A 15861-nucleotide genomic window follows, 5' to 3' on the forward strand; every position below is an offset into this window, starting at 1 on the left:
CATATGAGCAACACAGTTGAGAATCACTCCTCCCATGTTTACAGACAAGTCATATATGGCTTCAGGTGTTTCCAAAAATCATGTAGTAAATCACATTCTCTGACTACTTGCTTGTGATTTTGGAAGAAGAATGGGATTTCTGGAGACACAAGTGTCTAAGAAAAAAAAAAATAAACTAACGAAAGACCCCCCCCCCCTAAAAGAGCTCTGTGTTCTGTCTTTTAAGTTGGATCCACAAAGTGATCTGCAGGCATTCTAGGATGACCAGCAGGGTCCCTGTCACCCATGAGGTTGAATGATTTTGTGCATATTCTCAAACCTCAGGAGTTTCAAGAGCCACATTTTCCTATTAAACATTTTATCTCATATGAAAGTGCCGCAGTGTATTCAGAGACGTTAACCTTTTCAAATGGCTTATTTTATTTAATAGTACACTTTGATAGCTACCTGTAGTTGCCCGGAGCAGGTGGTCTCCAAACACAGATTCAAAATGCAGTATTCCTATAGAAAATCAAGTCAGAGTTATGCATATGTAGCCTTTTATGCAGGAAGTCTTCAAACACAGATGATGACCAAGCAAGTTTTGTTTTTTTTTTAAGAGTTTATTTATTTATTTGTCAGAGAGAGAGCGAACAAGAGAGAGCACAGGCAGACAGAGTGGCAGGCAGAGTCAGAGGGAGAAGCAGGCTCCCCGCGGAGCAAGGAGCCCGATGTGGGACGCTGGGATCATGACCTGAGGCAAAGGCAGCTGCTTAACCAACTGAGCCACCCAGGCGTCCCAGCCAAGCAAGTTTTAACTGTAGTGTAGCTACACTAAAATACATCTTACCTTTTGCCCAAACTTCAGCTGGACCATAGCGATATTGAAACACAATGAAATACGGTAAAATCTGTCTTGTTTCTGATTAGCAATGGGATGTAAAAACTTGAAAGTAGCCATCTCTTCAAGACCTCTCTCATCACATTCATCCGTGATGAGAGAGGTCAATTTTCATTTGACCTCTCAAATGGTCAATTTTCATTTACTGCCCCTCTTTTGACATGATACCTGCTGCTGCAACAGTAAACACAGTTAACTGCTTGCTCTTCCTGACAACTCTTTCCTCCCTAGGCATGTGGGACATCACTCTCTCTTGGTTCTCCTCTTATCTTACTGGCTGCTTTTTTGTCATCTCCTTTACCTCCAAATCCAAATGTCTGGTGCTTAAGGACCCAGTTCTTGGACCCGTTCTTTCCTCTGTATGTACTCACTCTCTTGGTGATCTCATCCAGTCTTGTGGCTTTAAATAGCAATAATTACACTGACAAATCCAAAATCATTCTAGCTAGAAGGAGACATCCCCAGAATGTCTCCTCTGTTCCTCTACAGCTAACTGTTTACTAGACATTTCCACCTAGATACCTAAAAGGGTGCCTCAAATTTAATATGGACTCTCGCTTTCCCCCCAAATCTGTGCCTCTTGTTTTCTTTTCAGTATTTGCAAATGGAAATTCAATGCTTCTAGCTGTTTAGGAAACAAAACAAAACAAACAACAACAAAAAAAAAACCCAAACAAACAAACAAAATAAAACCCACGTTGGCATTGAACTGCTGAACTTGTCCTAGAAAATCATGTAGGTTCTACCTTCAAAATAGTTCCAAAATCTATTTCTCATTACCTTCTCCATTACCATTGATCCAAGCCATCATTCCTTCTCCCTTGAGTTTCTGAAACAGTATCTCTACATTCTTTTAGTTCTTGTTCAAATGTTATCAAAGAGATATCAGAGAGTATTTCTCTCACTACTGTATTAAAAAATTGCAACTCTAGTTCTATCCCCAGCACTTATTCCCTTTCCCTACCTGATTTATTGTATACCTAAAGACTTACCACCTCCTGACATACTATATAGTTTGTTTCTTTAACTGTGTCTGGTCTGTGTCTACCAACTAGAATATAAGCCTTAAGATGATGGGAAATTTAGGGGCACCTGGGTGGCTCAGTCAGTTAAGCATCCAACTCTTGATTTTAGTTCATGATCTTGGGCTCATGATCTTGGGATCATGAGAGCAAGCCCCACATCAGGCTCCACACTGGGTGTGGGGACTGGCAGTAAGATTCTCTCCTCTCCCTCTCCCTCTGCCCAACACCCCCAACCTCAAAAAAAAGAAAAGAAAGAAAAAGAAAAAAAGACAGGAACTTTAGTTCCTACAATATCATCAATATTTTGGAGAGTAAGGGTTCATTTGTATACATCTCAAGAGTTTTCTTGAGTTGATGTATGAGGATAGTTTCGCCATATTAGTGCATGACTAACTTCTTTAAAGAAATGCTGGGTGAGTTCAGTGCCCAGCTTTGCCCCCCTCCTACTACTTGTCTGTCTCCCATGCCTCTCCCAACTGGGGCCACAGAAGGAAGATTTCTCTTTCTTCGTTCAACTCCCTTGCCTTTTATTTTATTTGGAGTATCATGCCCAAAGGGGATTTGCGAATAATTCTTGATCCCTGTCCTTTAGTAAAAATGATTAGACTTAATGACATTTGTTTCCCCGTGTCCTCAAATAGCAACGATGGCAGATGCCTGAACAGTGCTTTGAGATGTTACAGGAAAAGATCTTATTCCTCAGATTTCTTCCAGTAAGTCGGAGGACAGAATATCTGATATTCTGTCATTAAACCCCAGGATTTTAGGGCAGGGACGGAGAGGTAAATCGTAACTTTATCAGCACCGGGATCTTTCTTTTTTACGTTTTGTGAGCAGTGGGCCTCAACTATAAACTATAAACCAAAATGTAGTTATTTTCAGAAAAATCGGTAAACCAAATAAATTTCAGTCAACTCAGAAGTTTTGAGAAATGAGGCCAAAATGTTATTCTATTGAAAAAGCCTGTTCTAGTCTTTAAAAAATACGTATAGGGGTATGTTTGTGTGTGTGTGTTTTCATCTTGTGGCCCTTCTTACTTGAGTCTTAAAATGTTTCTTCTGTGTTTCTCCTCCTCTATTTTGTCACTGAAGAGTATGTGGCAGGTAGATTCGGCCAGGATGACGCCACGGGATATGCTGCTTTTAATCTTGACAAGAGTTACGGAGAGAACTTCACCATCTCTATGTTTGTTCGCACACATCGACCATCAGGCTTACTCCTAGCTTTGGAAAACAGGACTTATCAATACATCCGTGTTTGGCTAGAGCATGGCAGACTAGCAATGCTGCATCCAGATTCTTCCAAGTTAGTAGTAAAGTTTGTTCTTAGTGATGGAAATGTCCACTTGATATCTTTGAAAATCAAGCCAAATAAAATTGAACTATATCAGTCTTCACAGAACCTAGGATTTGTTTTTGCCCCTACGTGGAAAATCCAAAAAGGAGATGTCATCTACATTGGTGGCTTGCCTGACGGACCAGAGACCGAAGCTAATGGTGGCTTCTTTAAAGGCTGTATCCAAGATATAAGATTAAACAACCAGAATCTGGAATTCTTCCCCAGTTCAACAAACAATGCATCCCACAATCCAGTTCTTGTCAATGTGACCCAAGGCTGTCCTGGAGACAACATGTGCAAGGTAGGATTTTCACACCAACTATGTCTATATTGTATGTTCACCTGTTGTTTCATTAAATAATTTATTATAACTATTCTTTGTATGTGAAGATAACGTTACTGACCCACCAGCCAGAATAACACTTCATCAATATTTTTCCAGCAAGACTGGAGGATTTATATGGAGCCATTAAAAAAATGGCTTTGACCTTGGTGGCATCATGGTCTATTTAACCATCCAAGATATCTCCAGCCACAGGCTTCTATTGCCCCAACAACAAATTGCTCAAGAATAATAATATTTTAACTCCCAAACTCTTAATGGTATCCCAGAGATCTAACTGAATTAACTCATTTTGGAAGAGATCATCATATCATGTATTTTAAATGCCCAGCTATCACTGTTTTTGACTATAAAGTCAACAACAACAAGAAACCCTGAATGGTAACTTTCTTCTGGTAGTTGGACTTGAAATTCTCCAAAATATATTTTCTCTGAGCCTATGTTTTACTTTATATATTTTGTATGCTCTTCCAAAAGCTATTCAAATATGTGAATCTGTCAGCTCTGCATGACCTTTCAAAGGAAACGCATTTATATCTTTTGAACATTTATTGAGCTCTGACTACCGCCATGCACTGGGCTTGCTTCTAAATGTACAAAAATGAATCCTGGGGGGTGGGATTATGGACATTGGGGAGGGTATGTGCTTTGGTGAGTGCTGTGAAGTGTGTAAACCTGGTGATTCACAGACCTGTACCCCCTGGGGATAAAAATATATGTTTATAAAAATTTTTAAAAAAATGAATCCTGTTCATATGACTAGAGGAGTACTGCCAATGTGCCAGGCAGTGCTTTACATAGATGAATCCATTTAATTCTGCTGAAGGACTGCTGGGTACAACCAGCATTGTTATTACCCATTTATGTCAATGATAGATAAGGAAACTGAAGTTTAGAAAGGTTATGTAACTCAACTAAATCACATCTTAACAGTGGGACTGAGATCAATACCATCTCAGCTCTCAGAAATTCCCCTTTAAATACTTTCATTTTGGGTATTTTGTGAGAAACCTTTTAAGAACTCAGATAATAATAGTATGTTTCTGAGTGAGAGGCCAGCACCTGAAGAGGTCACTGTCTTTGGATCCAGAGGCTCTAGGTACCAAGCTTCACCATTGGCCTATTTATTAGGATCTTGGATAACAGGAGGGCCCTCTGCTTCCTCATTAGTAAAAACAGGGGTAATAACCTCTACCTCAAGAGGTAATTGGTGTGATTGAAAGTGCCTTGTAACTTAGAAATTCCAGAGAATGTCATAACACCTTTTAAAATTCTCCTTGTATTGTAGAGAATGGTCTTATCTATTTTCTCTTTCTCATTTCATCTTTCTTTTTGTTTCTTTCTCGCCCCATTTCTCTTTTAGAAAAGAGTTGGCAATGGTAGCAGTTAAGTTTTTTTCCATTTGTCAACCAATGGATATAAAAAGTTCAAAGTGTAAATATGTAGAAAATAAGCATTTAAAAAGAACAGATATGGGGTCATGCCTTTACTGTTTCTGTGGTTAGTTGCCAGGGCTTTTTACAGCTTTGCTTTCTTTTCTGCTCAGTCCAACCCCTGTCACAACGGAGGTGTGTGCTATTCCCTGTGGGATGATTTCTCATGTTCCTGCCCTGCGAACACAGCTGGGAAAGCGTGTGAGCACGTCCAGTGGTGTGAGCTCAGCCCATGTCCTCCCAGAGCCCAGTGCCAGGCGGTGCCTCGAGGATTTGAATGTAGGTGGAGTTTAAAGTTGTCACCCATTCAATTAAGTTGGGTATTTCAGTTCCATGAGGCAACCCAAGAAAAAGAATTCAGACCAAACCTGCTTTCCGAAGGAACCTGTGGCTCTTTCCCCTGACTTGAGAAGTACCATAAATCTAACATCATCATCATCATCATCATCATCTAATAATAATAATAATAATAATAATAATAATAATATTCAGATTGGCTTTATGCCTCATCCTGCCCCCTGGATTTCCTTGGGGGTGAAGGGGAGATGGGGAGTAGAGGTCAGAGCAACACCAGACCTAGATCTTTGATTATTTAAAGCTAATTTCTGGAGAAATTAACCAAGTCATATTTGAGTTTCCTTTCCTCATTGTTGGGAATACACAGTCACATGCTAGTGTGAGCTCACAGCCTAATGTTAACCATGAAGCCTCAGGCAGTTCACACTGTTTCTGTAATCTAAAGCTTTCACTGTAAATGCGGATAAAACATATAATTCATAGGTAGATAAAAAGATTTTGTGTGTATGTGATGATTTTATAACCATAAGTATAAAAAGGCAAACACATTGGGCATTCTGATGTTTTCTGAGTGTTTTCCTCAATCTGCAATGTTTCTTTGCCCATCTTCAATACTAAAGACCAATGTTAGTGAATTTGAATACTATTTCACAATTTTGACATATCTACATACTACCCACAATATTATTTACATTTTCTCTTCTCTCCTACTTCAAATAATGCAATAATATAATATTAGTTTTATTGTTAATCTTTCGATAGATGTCTTTAAGTTCTAAAGTTCTTAGTCCCAGTTATGTTCTATAAAAGCATTTACATCATTTGGAATATTTTCACAGGGTTTAAAAAAAAAAAAAAAAGAAGAAGAGGATATCTAGAAACAGTGACAGACCGAGAACCATATCCTTGGTGTGTATTGGTCTTTAGTCTATGCATAAAGAAGCAGGTTAGGATTTGGACATATTGCATCTGAAAGAACTTAAATGAATCTTCAATGCTACTGCATTCCCAGTACAGAAAGAGTGGAAAGTTGGCCCCTGGTTTCCCAAAAATTCTCAATAACATTTTTTTAAAGTACGACTTATCTTAATGAAGGAAGAAAATGTAAACCGATACGAGGGGTAAATTTTTACTGACAGGTATGAACCCTAGAACAGACTTTTGCTACTTTGTGTAATTTTAATTTTATGTGATCTTATGACCCTATTGTATTTTCTTTCAAGAAAGATATATGGAGATGGTTAGGTCTAATAGAATAACATACTCTTGAGAATATAGCTCATGCATCACCCTGAGTTTGCCTTTAGGGCATCCTATCAGAAAACTGAGGCTTAAAAATTTACAATCCACCTTACATACAGGTGTGTTTATTATGATAAAGTTCCCCAAAGAAAAGGTGAAATACAAATACTGTTATGTATACTGTGATTTTCCCCAGATGAGAAGTGATTTCAGCGTAGTAGTAAAATGAACCTATTTAACATCATAGACCATACTCTTCCTTTCGGAGTTGGAGACAGCTATCGAGATTTGTTACTTTAACATTTATTTTAAAGCATGGAATAAGACACTTGTTGTTCCTTTCTTTCCTAATCCTAACCCCAAACTTGGTGGGGAAAAACACCACAGTCAAAAGTAATAAAATCAAGCGAAATTTTAATTTAAATAATTAAATTAAATTTTAATTTAAATAATACATTTGAGTTATATATGTGAATGATACGCTTGAATTTTCTCCTGCAGTGGTTTCTAACCATTATCTCAATTTCCCAAACTGAGGACACAGGAATTATTTTTACAGATTTTTTATTTAATAATATTTACCTACAATATGTCTGGCAATGTTCTGGGGGAGGAATACTGAAAAGGCCTGATTTGGGAACAAGTTTGATGTCTTCAACGAATGACAGGAATTTTTTGTGGCGTAGCATGTGACTAAGGAAGAGGATGATAGCAAATGGAATAGTTAATCAAGGGTCAGATCACCCAGACTTTTGCAGGCACAGCTGAGGCAAAGACAGCATTTTTAAGGGTGATTTTTACTGAAAAGTGCCAGAAAATGAGAATAGAGAATTCACCACTACCTTGACTAATACAGAGGTCATTGTGACTCGAGTAGCTTGGCTTCGGTGAAGTGACTGGCACAAAAGGCTGAGTGGTGTGTATAAAAAAGAAAACGAGAGACGAGGAACTGGAGAAAATGAGAATATAAAGCTATTTAGAGGAGTTGTGGCAGGAAAGGGAATAGAGAATTAAGGAAGCAATGGGAGAAGAGGAGGTGAATCTTGCTTTTGGGTCTTGTGTGTGTTTTGATTGTCTGATGTTGGAGCAGATTCAGTATATTTGCGTGCTGGTGGTAAACAACCAGAGGAGAGGGGAAATGATGATGCACAGAACTGCTTGGAGAAAAGCCCCACACACCTGGTGTCGCAGGTCCTGTGAATACAGAAGTCGTGTGAGAGGAAAGGAGACCCACCCAGGAGGTGGAGAACTGGATTTTCTCTACTTAAGTGAATAGTCATAGGTTTTTCCAATACCCCTACCTAGGTCTTTGTCTAGTCATGCATTGAATCCCATTCATTTCCACCTTTTTTAGACATTGTTTCTACATGTAGCCTTTTTTTCAATGGGAAAGAAAGGTATGGTCTGGGTTTTGGTAGCAGACCATCTAGGTTTGGTATTCTGGTCTTATTCTTTATCAGCCACATGACTGTGAAAAAAATCACTTAACTGCAGGGAGTCTCAATTTCTTCTTTTACAAAATGGGGATGACAATAGTAATAATAATAATGATGTGCTCTAGAATTCTATATTAGAAATAATACAAAAAGAACTAGCACAGGGCCTAACCCATATCAAACAGTTGATACATGATGATATTAACTTGATCATTTGTAGTAATAAAGGTAATGAAGCCAACATTACAGATTCAATAAAGTTGCTCATTGGTGTTGCCTTCTCTCTTTAGGTATTGGAAATGCTGTTTTTAATGCACAAAGCAGTGAAATATTATTCAGGAGCAATGGGAATATTACCAGAGAACTCACCAATATCACATTTGGTTTCAGAACAAGGGATGACGATGTGATCATATTGCAGGCAGAGAAGGAGCCTGAATTTCTGAATATTAGCATTCAAGATTCCAGATTATTATTTCAGCTGCAAAGTGGCAACAGTTTTTATACGCTGGGTCTGACAAGTTCGCAGTCCGTGAATGATGGCATATGGCACCAAGTGACTCTTTCCATGATGGACTCACTGGCCCAGGCCTCCAGGTGGCAAATGGAAGTGGACAACCAAGCATCTATTGTGACCAGTGCAGTTGCCACCGGGAACCTCAACTTTCTGAAAGATAATACAGACATTTATGTCGGTGACCGAGCTGTTGACAAAACGCAGGGCCTGAAAGGGTGTCTAGGTACCATAGAAATCAGTGGCATTTATCTCTCTTACTTTGAAAATATTCCTGGTTTCACTAATAAGCCCCAGGAAGAGCAGTTTCTCAAAATCTCTACAAATGCAGTGGCTACTGGCTGTTTGCCACTGAATGCCTGCTACTCCAGCCCCTGTTTGCATGGAGGAAATTGCGAAGACATCTATAGCTCTTATCACTGCTCGTGTCCCTTGGGATGGTCAGGGGCACGCTGTGAACTCAACATTGATGAGTGCTTTTCAAACCCCTGTATCCATGGCAACTGCTCCGACAGAGTTGCAGCCTATCACTGCAGGTGTGAGCCTGGATACACCGGTGTGAACTGTGAAATGGATATAGACAACTGCCAGAGTCACCAGTGTGCAAACGGGGCCGCCTGCATCAGCAAACCCAATGGTTATTCTTGCCGCTGTTTTGGAAATTTCACGGGAAAATTTTGCAGGTGAGCATAACGTTCAGGTAAAGCTCCATTTTCCTTGTCAAATTGGAAAGCGTTCTGAGCTATGCATCTGTCGGCTGTGCTGAGCAGGAGTGACATAGGTCCCTTCCATCACAATTTGGTCACATAGATGGGATCTCACGTGGTGGGATGTTCCACAGGGAAGAGTGGTAGCGTTTTGCCCAGATTTGAAGCAAAACATTTTCTCCAACATCTTCATTAGAATATGTCTTATGAACTGCAGTCCCAGAGTTTGGCAGCTTTAAGGTCTCAAGAAACAAATATTTTTTGCAATAAAATGCAAAAACTTATTCTTTTTCTTTGCTTTTTTTTTTTTTAAAGATTCCTTTATTTATTTTTAGAGAGAGACAGAGAGCAAATGAGGATAGAAGGAGAGAGAATCTCAAGCAGACTCCCCACTGAGTGCACAGCCCAGTGGGGCTAGACCTCACAACCCTGAGATCATGACCTGAGCCAGAATCCAGAGTCAGATGCTTAATTAACTGAGCCACCCAGATACCTCCCAAAAGCCTGGTTTTCATATTGTTTGAGGAAGCATGACTTCTACCCCTAAAACAATGCCCTCGGCTATTTCCGGCAGGTAAATCTTGTAAAATCTTGAAAAGTCTATGGTAAATTATAATTTTGAGAAAGCGAAATTATGACTCATATAAATGAACATGTTTTGATGTTTTCATTGAAGTCATTAATTAATGAGGAAATAAGTATGATAGAAAAACCAGGTCAAAGGACAACCTAATTATTTATATATGTGCATATATATAATAATTGTATATATTTTTATTACCCACATAAACATAAATATATGTACATAGAGATGAGGAAATGAAGTTGCTAATAAATGCAAAACCATTTAATCTTTTATAAAACATTACAATTAATATTTGAAAGTACATTTTTACCATGTGACAGTTATATCACTATGGGCAAACTCATTTCCATTTCAGTGAGCAGGATCCATTCATATTAATGTCATTTTTCCACAACTTATAGAGTTGTAAAATAGCTTAGTGAAGAAAATCTAAGGCATACGCCCTACAAAATCAAACAATCCTAGAGGATCCTTTATATAACATGCAACATTCCTTCAAAAGACTACTCAGAAATATCTTTTGCCCATTTTGGCATATTTCACAATTTTTTCTAAAACTACTAAAACAGTGTTTTAATTCTAGTAATGACCTTTATCTAGTGTTACATAAACAGAAATAGGAAACAGTATTTTCCAGCTCAGTCACATAGCTTCAGTGTTTCCACGTAGAATTCATTACTTTATAACTTATACTGCTTTTAAATTCACTAAACAACTGAGTCATTATGGGGAGGTGAGAGGATTATTAATAACAAGTAATACATTCCCAGACTTCAGCAGAAACACCTGGAGTGGATTGGCAGCCTGTAGACTTAACACTAACTCAGAGCTGGTACCCTAATGGGATGAGTCTGCCAGCAGACAGAACAGGTAGCCATACCTATAAGAAGATGTATTTATCTCCATAACATTTATTGCTGTTCAGAACCTGTGAAGGCAGGGCACAGTATTAGGGGTCAGTATTGACATTTTAGTTGTATGTCACTTTCCATGAGTTAAAACGGACTCATTGGCCAACAGGCAAAGTGCCTGTTTTAAAAGCAAAAGACATTCAGAATCAAAATTTATAGTATTGCCGTGAACCCTTTGGATAAGTAAAGTAAACATATATGCCCCAGGAACTAGTTCTTCAGTATTTTTTCCTGCCTAATACATCAAAGTCAAGTTCTCAAAGATTAAAGTTCTCAAAAGTACCTTCTAATGAGATTCAAAAATTGTTTATTAAACGGAAGACGTATACAAAGCTTCACATTTGCATTGCTAATTGACCTCTTTCAAAGCCGGTTGACATTTTTGGTTCTTTTGAAAAGTCCTTATGATATTTTCTTTTTAAAGTCGAATTGATTAGCTCTTGTGGGAAGAGACACACTTACCGTCCTATAGGCTAGTTTCTCCGTATTAGCGGCAGTGCGCATAACAGGACAAAATTAAATTCATCTTATATTTCCCGAACATGAATTATGTACCAGATACCATCCATGCACAGTGGATCATGAACAACACTCCTAAAATTACTTCTGGTCAGTCCCTTCACACTCCTGGATTTTTCCTTTGCATTCAAGTTCTGCTCAGCTTCTAACAATTTGTTCTGCCTTTATAAGGATTCCTTATTACAACTTTGCTGTACTACAAAAGAGCCACCCTCTTGAATTCCCATACAGTTGCCCCCGAGCACTACATACAGTCATCCTAGACAGCATTTGGCTTGCATTCTGCTCAGCTATGAATCATTAGGTAGGGAACAGCGAGTGTTGGCGGGGTAACAGGAGTTCAGCTCTGAGAGCCTACAGAGAAATCACATGAGTGCTCGGGTACCAGAGTGCTGTCCTTGCTTTGCTGGCCTTTACAGAGATGCAATTTTCCGTGGCCTGTGTTGATTTATTAGCCAGGCAGCAGCAAACCAAGCTATAGCGAGTTTCTTCCCAGCCCTAAATTTATTGCCACCCCACGGCACAGATCTTATCTCATCAATGAAAACTGTAGGAATGGAAGATGTATAGCCCGCTTGTTACAGCGCCCTCCAGCAGGAGCTGTTTACAGAAAGTGATTGTGTCTAATGCAGCACAATTAAGCATCTGTAGCTCAGCCAGCCTGAGTACTTAATTAGTTTGGCATCAACTACATATATGAACTTTTCCAAAAAGTTTTCTTGAATGAAATGAACAAGATGAACAGCTGTTCTTTTATCTCCCTAGACACACCAGATTACCCTCAACAGTTTGTGGGAATGAGAAGACAAATCTCACTTGCTACAATGCCGGCAACTGCTCCGAGTTCCAGGGTGCGTTCATATGTCTGTGCCCTCCAGGTTTTACTGGGGAATGGTGAGTCCCCTTAGAACTTTATAGAAGAAAATTCTGGATTGAAAAACAGTGGGATTATGCAAGGTTGATGTCTCCTCTCATTTTTCCTCTCAGTTCCCATAGGAAAACCCAGGCTGAAATATAGGTCCAACCAGAGTCAGATAATAAAAAAGAAGAAAAATCACAGTTTAGGTCAAAGCAAAGAACACTTCATTAGCCAAGACTTCAAATAAGAAAATACGTCTTTTTGAAAAATGTAAAATGTGCTATTTTTCTTTCTGAAAAGGACTTCTGGTTTCAGGTTTCTTTCCTGCTGACTCTAATAAGCGATGCAAATATAGTTGTTGTTGAAGTAAAATAAAATATACCTAAAAGATTGCCTCATAGAATGATCTAGAACCCCGAAAGTTTATAGACCCTAGCCGTATGAGCCCATCTTTCCCAGAGAAAGCCTTCAATAGTTCTTCACCTAATATGGAGATGATGTTATAGAGTCGGCCAGTGGCTTCAGACGATGGCTGAAAATGCAGTCAAATTTGGATATGCGTTTGCCGGGCCAAAGGTGAGGTTAAAAATTAAAAAAAAAAAAAAAAAAAAAAAAAGTACTCCCCAGCTTTTCTCAGCTTCTCAAAAGGACCAGTGTCCTCAAAATGATTCTACACCAGGGCTCTCCCTATGCTCTTACATATCTCTTTATGAGCAAATAATAAATAGTTAACCATCGGTTGAACACTAAGTCATGCATCTTATAAATATCATCTCTAATTGTTATTCCTTTCACTGTTCATTTGCATAAATTGAGGCTGAGGGATTAAGTTAGAGGTCCACTGCCAATCCAGGTGTGTGCTGCAGGGAGCTCCCGCTGCCCTCAGGGCCTGGGCTCATCGTTTGGATTTTCTGACGGAAATGAGTAAATCTTTGCTTGCAACAACTCAAAAAAAAAAAAAAAAATGGGAGAAGTGCTCCTTCATCTCATATGCCGTCCGGCACAAGATAGCGATCTCTGATCAACCTCCCCGCATTGAACAAATTAGATAAATGAAAAGACAAGGCATTTGACAGAGTTTGATTGAATGAACTTTTCTCAAAAGGGAAGTTGATAACATTCTGGGTCTAATTTGTGCCCCTGACAACTGCAGTCTGGAGTCATTGGAATGCTCTCTTTTCCAGGTGGCTCTTTCGGCGCAAGATACAGCTATTTTGCCATTTTTACAAAATAGCAGGCAATCTCAGATATACCTGCCTTTTACCCAGTCGGCATTCAGTGGCTGATCCAGCTCGTGCCTTCACAGCCTGCTTTCAGCAGCGGCTCCAAGTAGCCCCCGCAGACCTGTCGTATGTGTGCACGGAAGGACGGGGAGCCCTCGAGCATGTTCTATTTTCTCGTGAGCCCCTTCTACCATGCCACGTACTGTTAACGCAGACCATTCAACTGGCCTCCAATTCCATACCCCTCCGAAACAGTGCAAATATTTCCTTGTCCTAAATATTTCCTTGACCAATTCGTTCCCTATATTTAAGTGCTGGTTATTTCCTGCCTCCGTGTCACGGGTGAAGGCTTCATGTCACACTCACGTTCAGCGGCACAAGGCACAGACACCTCCCAAGCCTTGGATTATTTTTCTGCTCCTCACACATTATCCCTATTTACAACAAACATTTCTTTTTCCTCCAACATTTGTTTAAAAGAGTCTTGCATTTAAATGCAAATAACTTCTTTGAAATGTGCTAAGAAAAGGAAGCTCCAAGTTTTCCTTCCTCTCTGGGGACCCTCCTCTGGATCAACTTCTCTGTTCCAAATAGATTTCTAAAATAGTGACCACAGGTTTAATAGATGCTGTACTTTCAAAGTCCTTAAGCATGGTCAGTTAATTCACTGGGTGTTAATGGATTTATTTATTTTGATTGTCGATCTATTAATTAATCTCTAATGAAAGCTCCGGTAATGTTCATAATGAATGTGTATGTGTGGTCTCTGTGCACTTCAAAAGAGAAATAGGGGCACCTGAGTGGCTCAGTGGGTTAAAGCCTCTGCCTTCAGCTCAGGTCATGATTTTAGGGTCCTGGGATTGAGCCCTGCATTGGGCTCTCTGCTCTGCGGGGAGCCTGCTTCCCCCCCTCCTCCCCCCACCACCTGCCCCTCTGCCTACTTGTGATCTCTGTCAAATAAATAAATAAAATTTTTAAAAAAGAGGGAAGTAGATAAGAAATGGAGAAAGAAGAGCCCGAGAAGACTGGAAAATACTAGAGAGTCTCCCAAGGCCTAGGGGCATGGGACTTCCTTAAGGTCCAAAGATACTGAAAAGCTGTGTTCCTGCAAATTGCCTCCTCTTCTGTCTGGCTAGACCCCCAGCTTCCTAGTGTCATCCTGGCAGGTTGCGAATGATGGATGGTGTGAACACTCCGGCCCACCCAGGACAAAGAGTGCTTGGCAGCCTCTCCCAAGTTGTCGGGTTTTGCTCAGATCTAATCGGAGAGGCCTCCTTCCAGGGCAGAATCCTGAGCCAAAAAAAGAAAACAAAAATGTCTCAGCTATGCTTGGTATCCAGCGGGATAAGGAGCTGTTTTCCTGGGAAGAAATCTTTTTTTCCTTTGTACTTCGGGTTGGCCCTCCCCACCCACCCTGCTATCCCCCTTCATTTTGAGCCTAGTAATTTCGTCGATGACCCAGACAAGCAAGTGTTACCTTTTGGGGGGCGAGGAATGAAAAGTGGTTTACATTACACTTGGACATTGTAAGTTGCTCTTTTGGGATTCTTGAAGCTAGCATTTTATATGAATTTCCCAAAGTAAAAGAGATACTTTAGTTACTGCTCTATCCAGGGGCCTAACAGAGTGTTTGGCATATGATTAAGTGCTAAATACACAAGTACTGAACCGCTGAATGAAAGTGACTGGCGAGTTAATCGGTGAGTTTACCGAAAAATAAGTTGTTGGCCAAAGGTCGGGGGAAAGACAACAGTGTCCCAAGGAAGTGGAAAATTTCAGTATACCTTAGTATTGATAACACTTGTTGGGGAAAATTTAGCTTTTGAAAGTCATTCTACCTGAATATTTTAAAAACTACACTTAGCTCTAAAACATATTTATTAGGAAGTGAAATTTCCTTTTTTTTTTTTTTTAAGATTTTATTTATTTATTTGCCAGACAGAGACCACAAGCAGGCAGAGAGGTAGGCAGAGAGAGAGAGGAGGAAGCAGGCTCCCTGCTGAGCAGAGAACCCGATGCAGGGGCTTGATCCCAGGACCCTGGGATCTTGACCGGAGCCGAAGGCAGAGGCTTTAACGCACTGAGCCACCCAGGCACTCCAGGAAGTGAAATTTTCTAATTACCTACTTCTGCTTTTTGTTGAAAAATAGGATTCCAAAAAAATAAAAAGAAGATTCCAAAGGAAAATAACCCCAGTTCTTCAAGAATAAACTGTTTTTTCCTTCTATTTTTGATGGGCTTTCTTTCCCCCCACAGCCCGAGGGCATGGATGTAGTACAATCCTGACAGCAGGGGCACAGATCTGCTCCGTAGACTCCAGGTTGGCAAAATGCAGCCTCACGGTTCCCATGTGTCCCCAGTAAACTGAACCAAAGGTGGCAAAGATGGCAAATGCTCTTTGGGGACAAAACGACCATTCCTCAGGTTTTTTCTTGGTTTCTAAAATCTCGCACCTGTTTTTTCATTCTAATTAGCTGGGCATGTGTACAGATTATTTCCCTTAAAAACGAAATTTGGGACAGGAATTTTAAGCAATGTGTCCCCACAT

At 39.8% G+C, this 15861-nt stretch overlaps 1 protein-coding gene across 3 annotated transcripts in view; it reads left to right on the top strand.

The window, feature by feature from the left end:
* Positions 1-15861, top strand: part of CRB1 (crumbs cell polarity complex component 1) — a gene marked incomplete at its 5' end in the record, with an annotated part of 212489 nt that overhangs the window by 164510 nt on the left and 32118 nt on the right. For 2 of the 3 annotated variants that reach the window (XM_082701878.1, XM_082701879.1), the window contains 4 exons: positions 2997-3544; positions 5133-5298; positions 8285-9191; positions 11997-12125. In XM_082701878.1, coding sequence (XP_082558004.1) covers positions 2997-3544; positions 5133-5298; positions 8285-9191; positions 11997-12125 — 1750 coding nt within the window. Of the gene's footprint in view, positions 1-2996; positions 3545-5132; positions 5299-8284; positions 9192-11968; positions 12126-15861 lie in introns of all 3 variants that reach the window. The other variant, XM_082701880.1, reaches the window with a different exon arrangement.

Source organism: Mustela nivalis (genome assembly GCF_964662115.1).
Source record: "Mustela nivalis genome assembly, chromosome: 16".
Classification (NCBI taxonomy): domain Eukaryota; kingdom Metazoa; phylum Chordata; class Mammalia; order Carnivora; family Mustelidae; genus Mustela; species Mustela nivalis.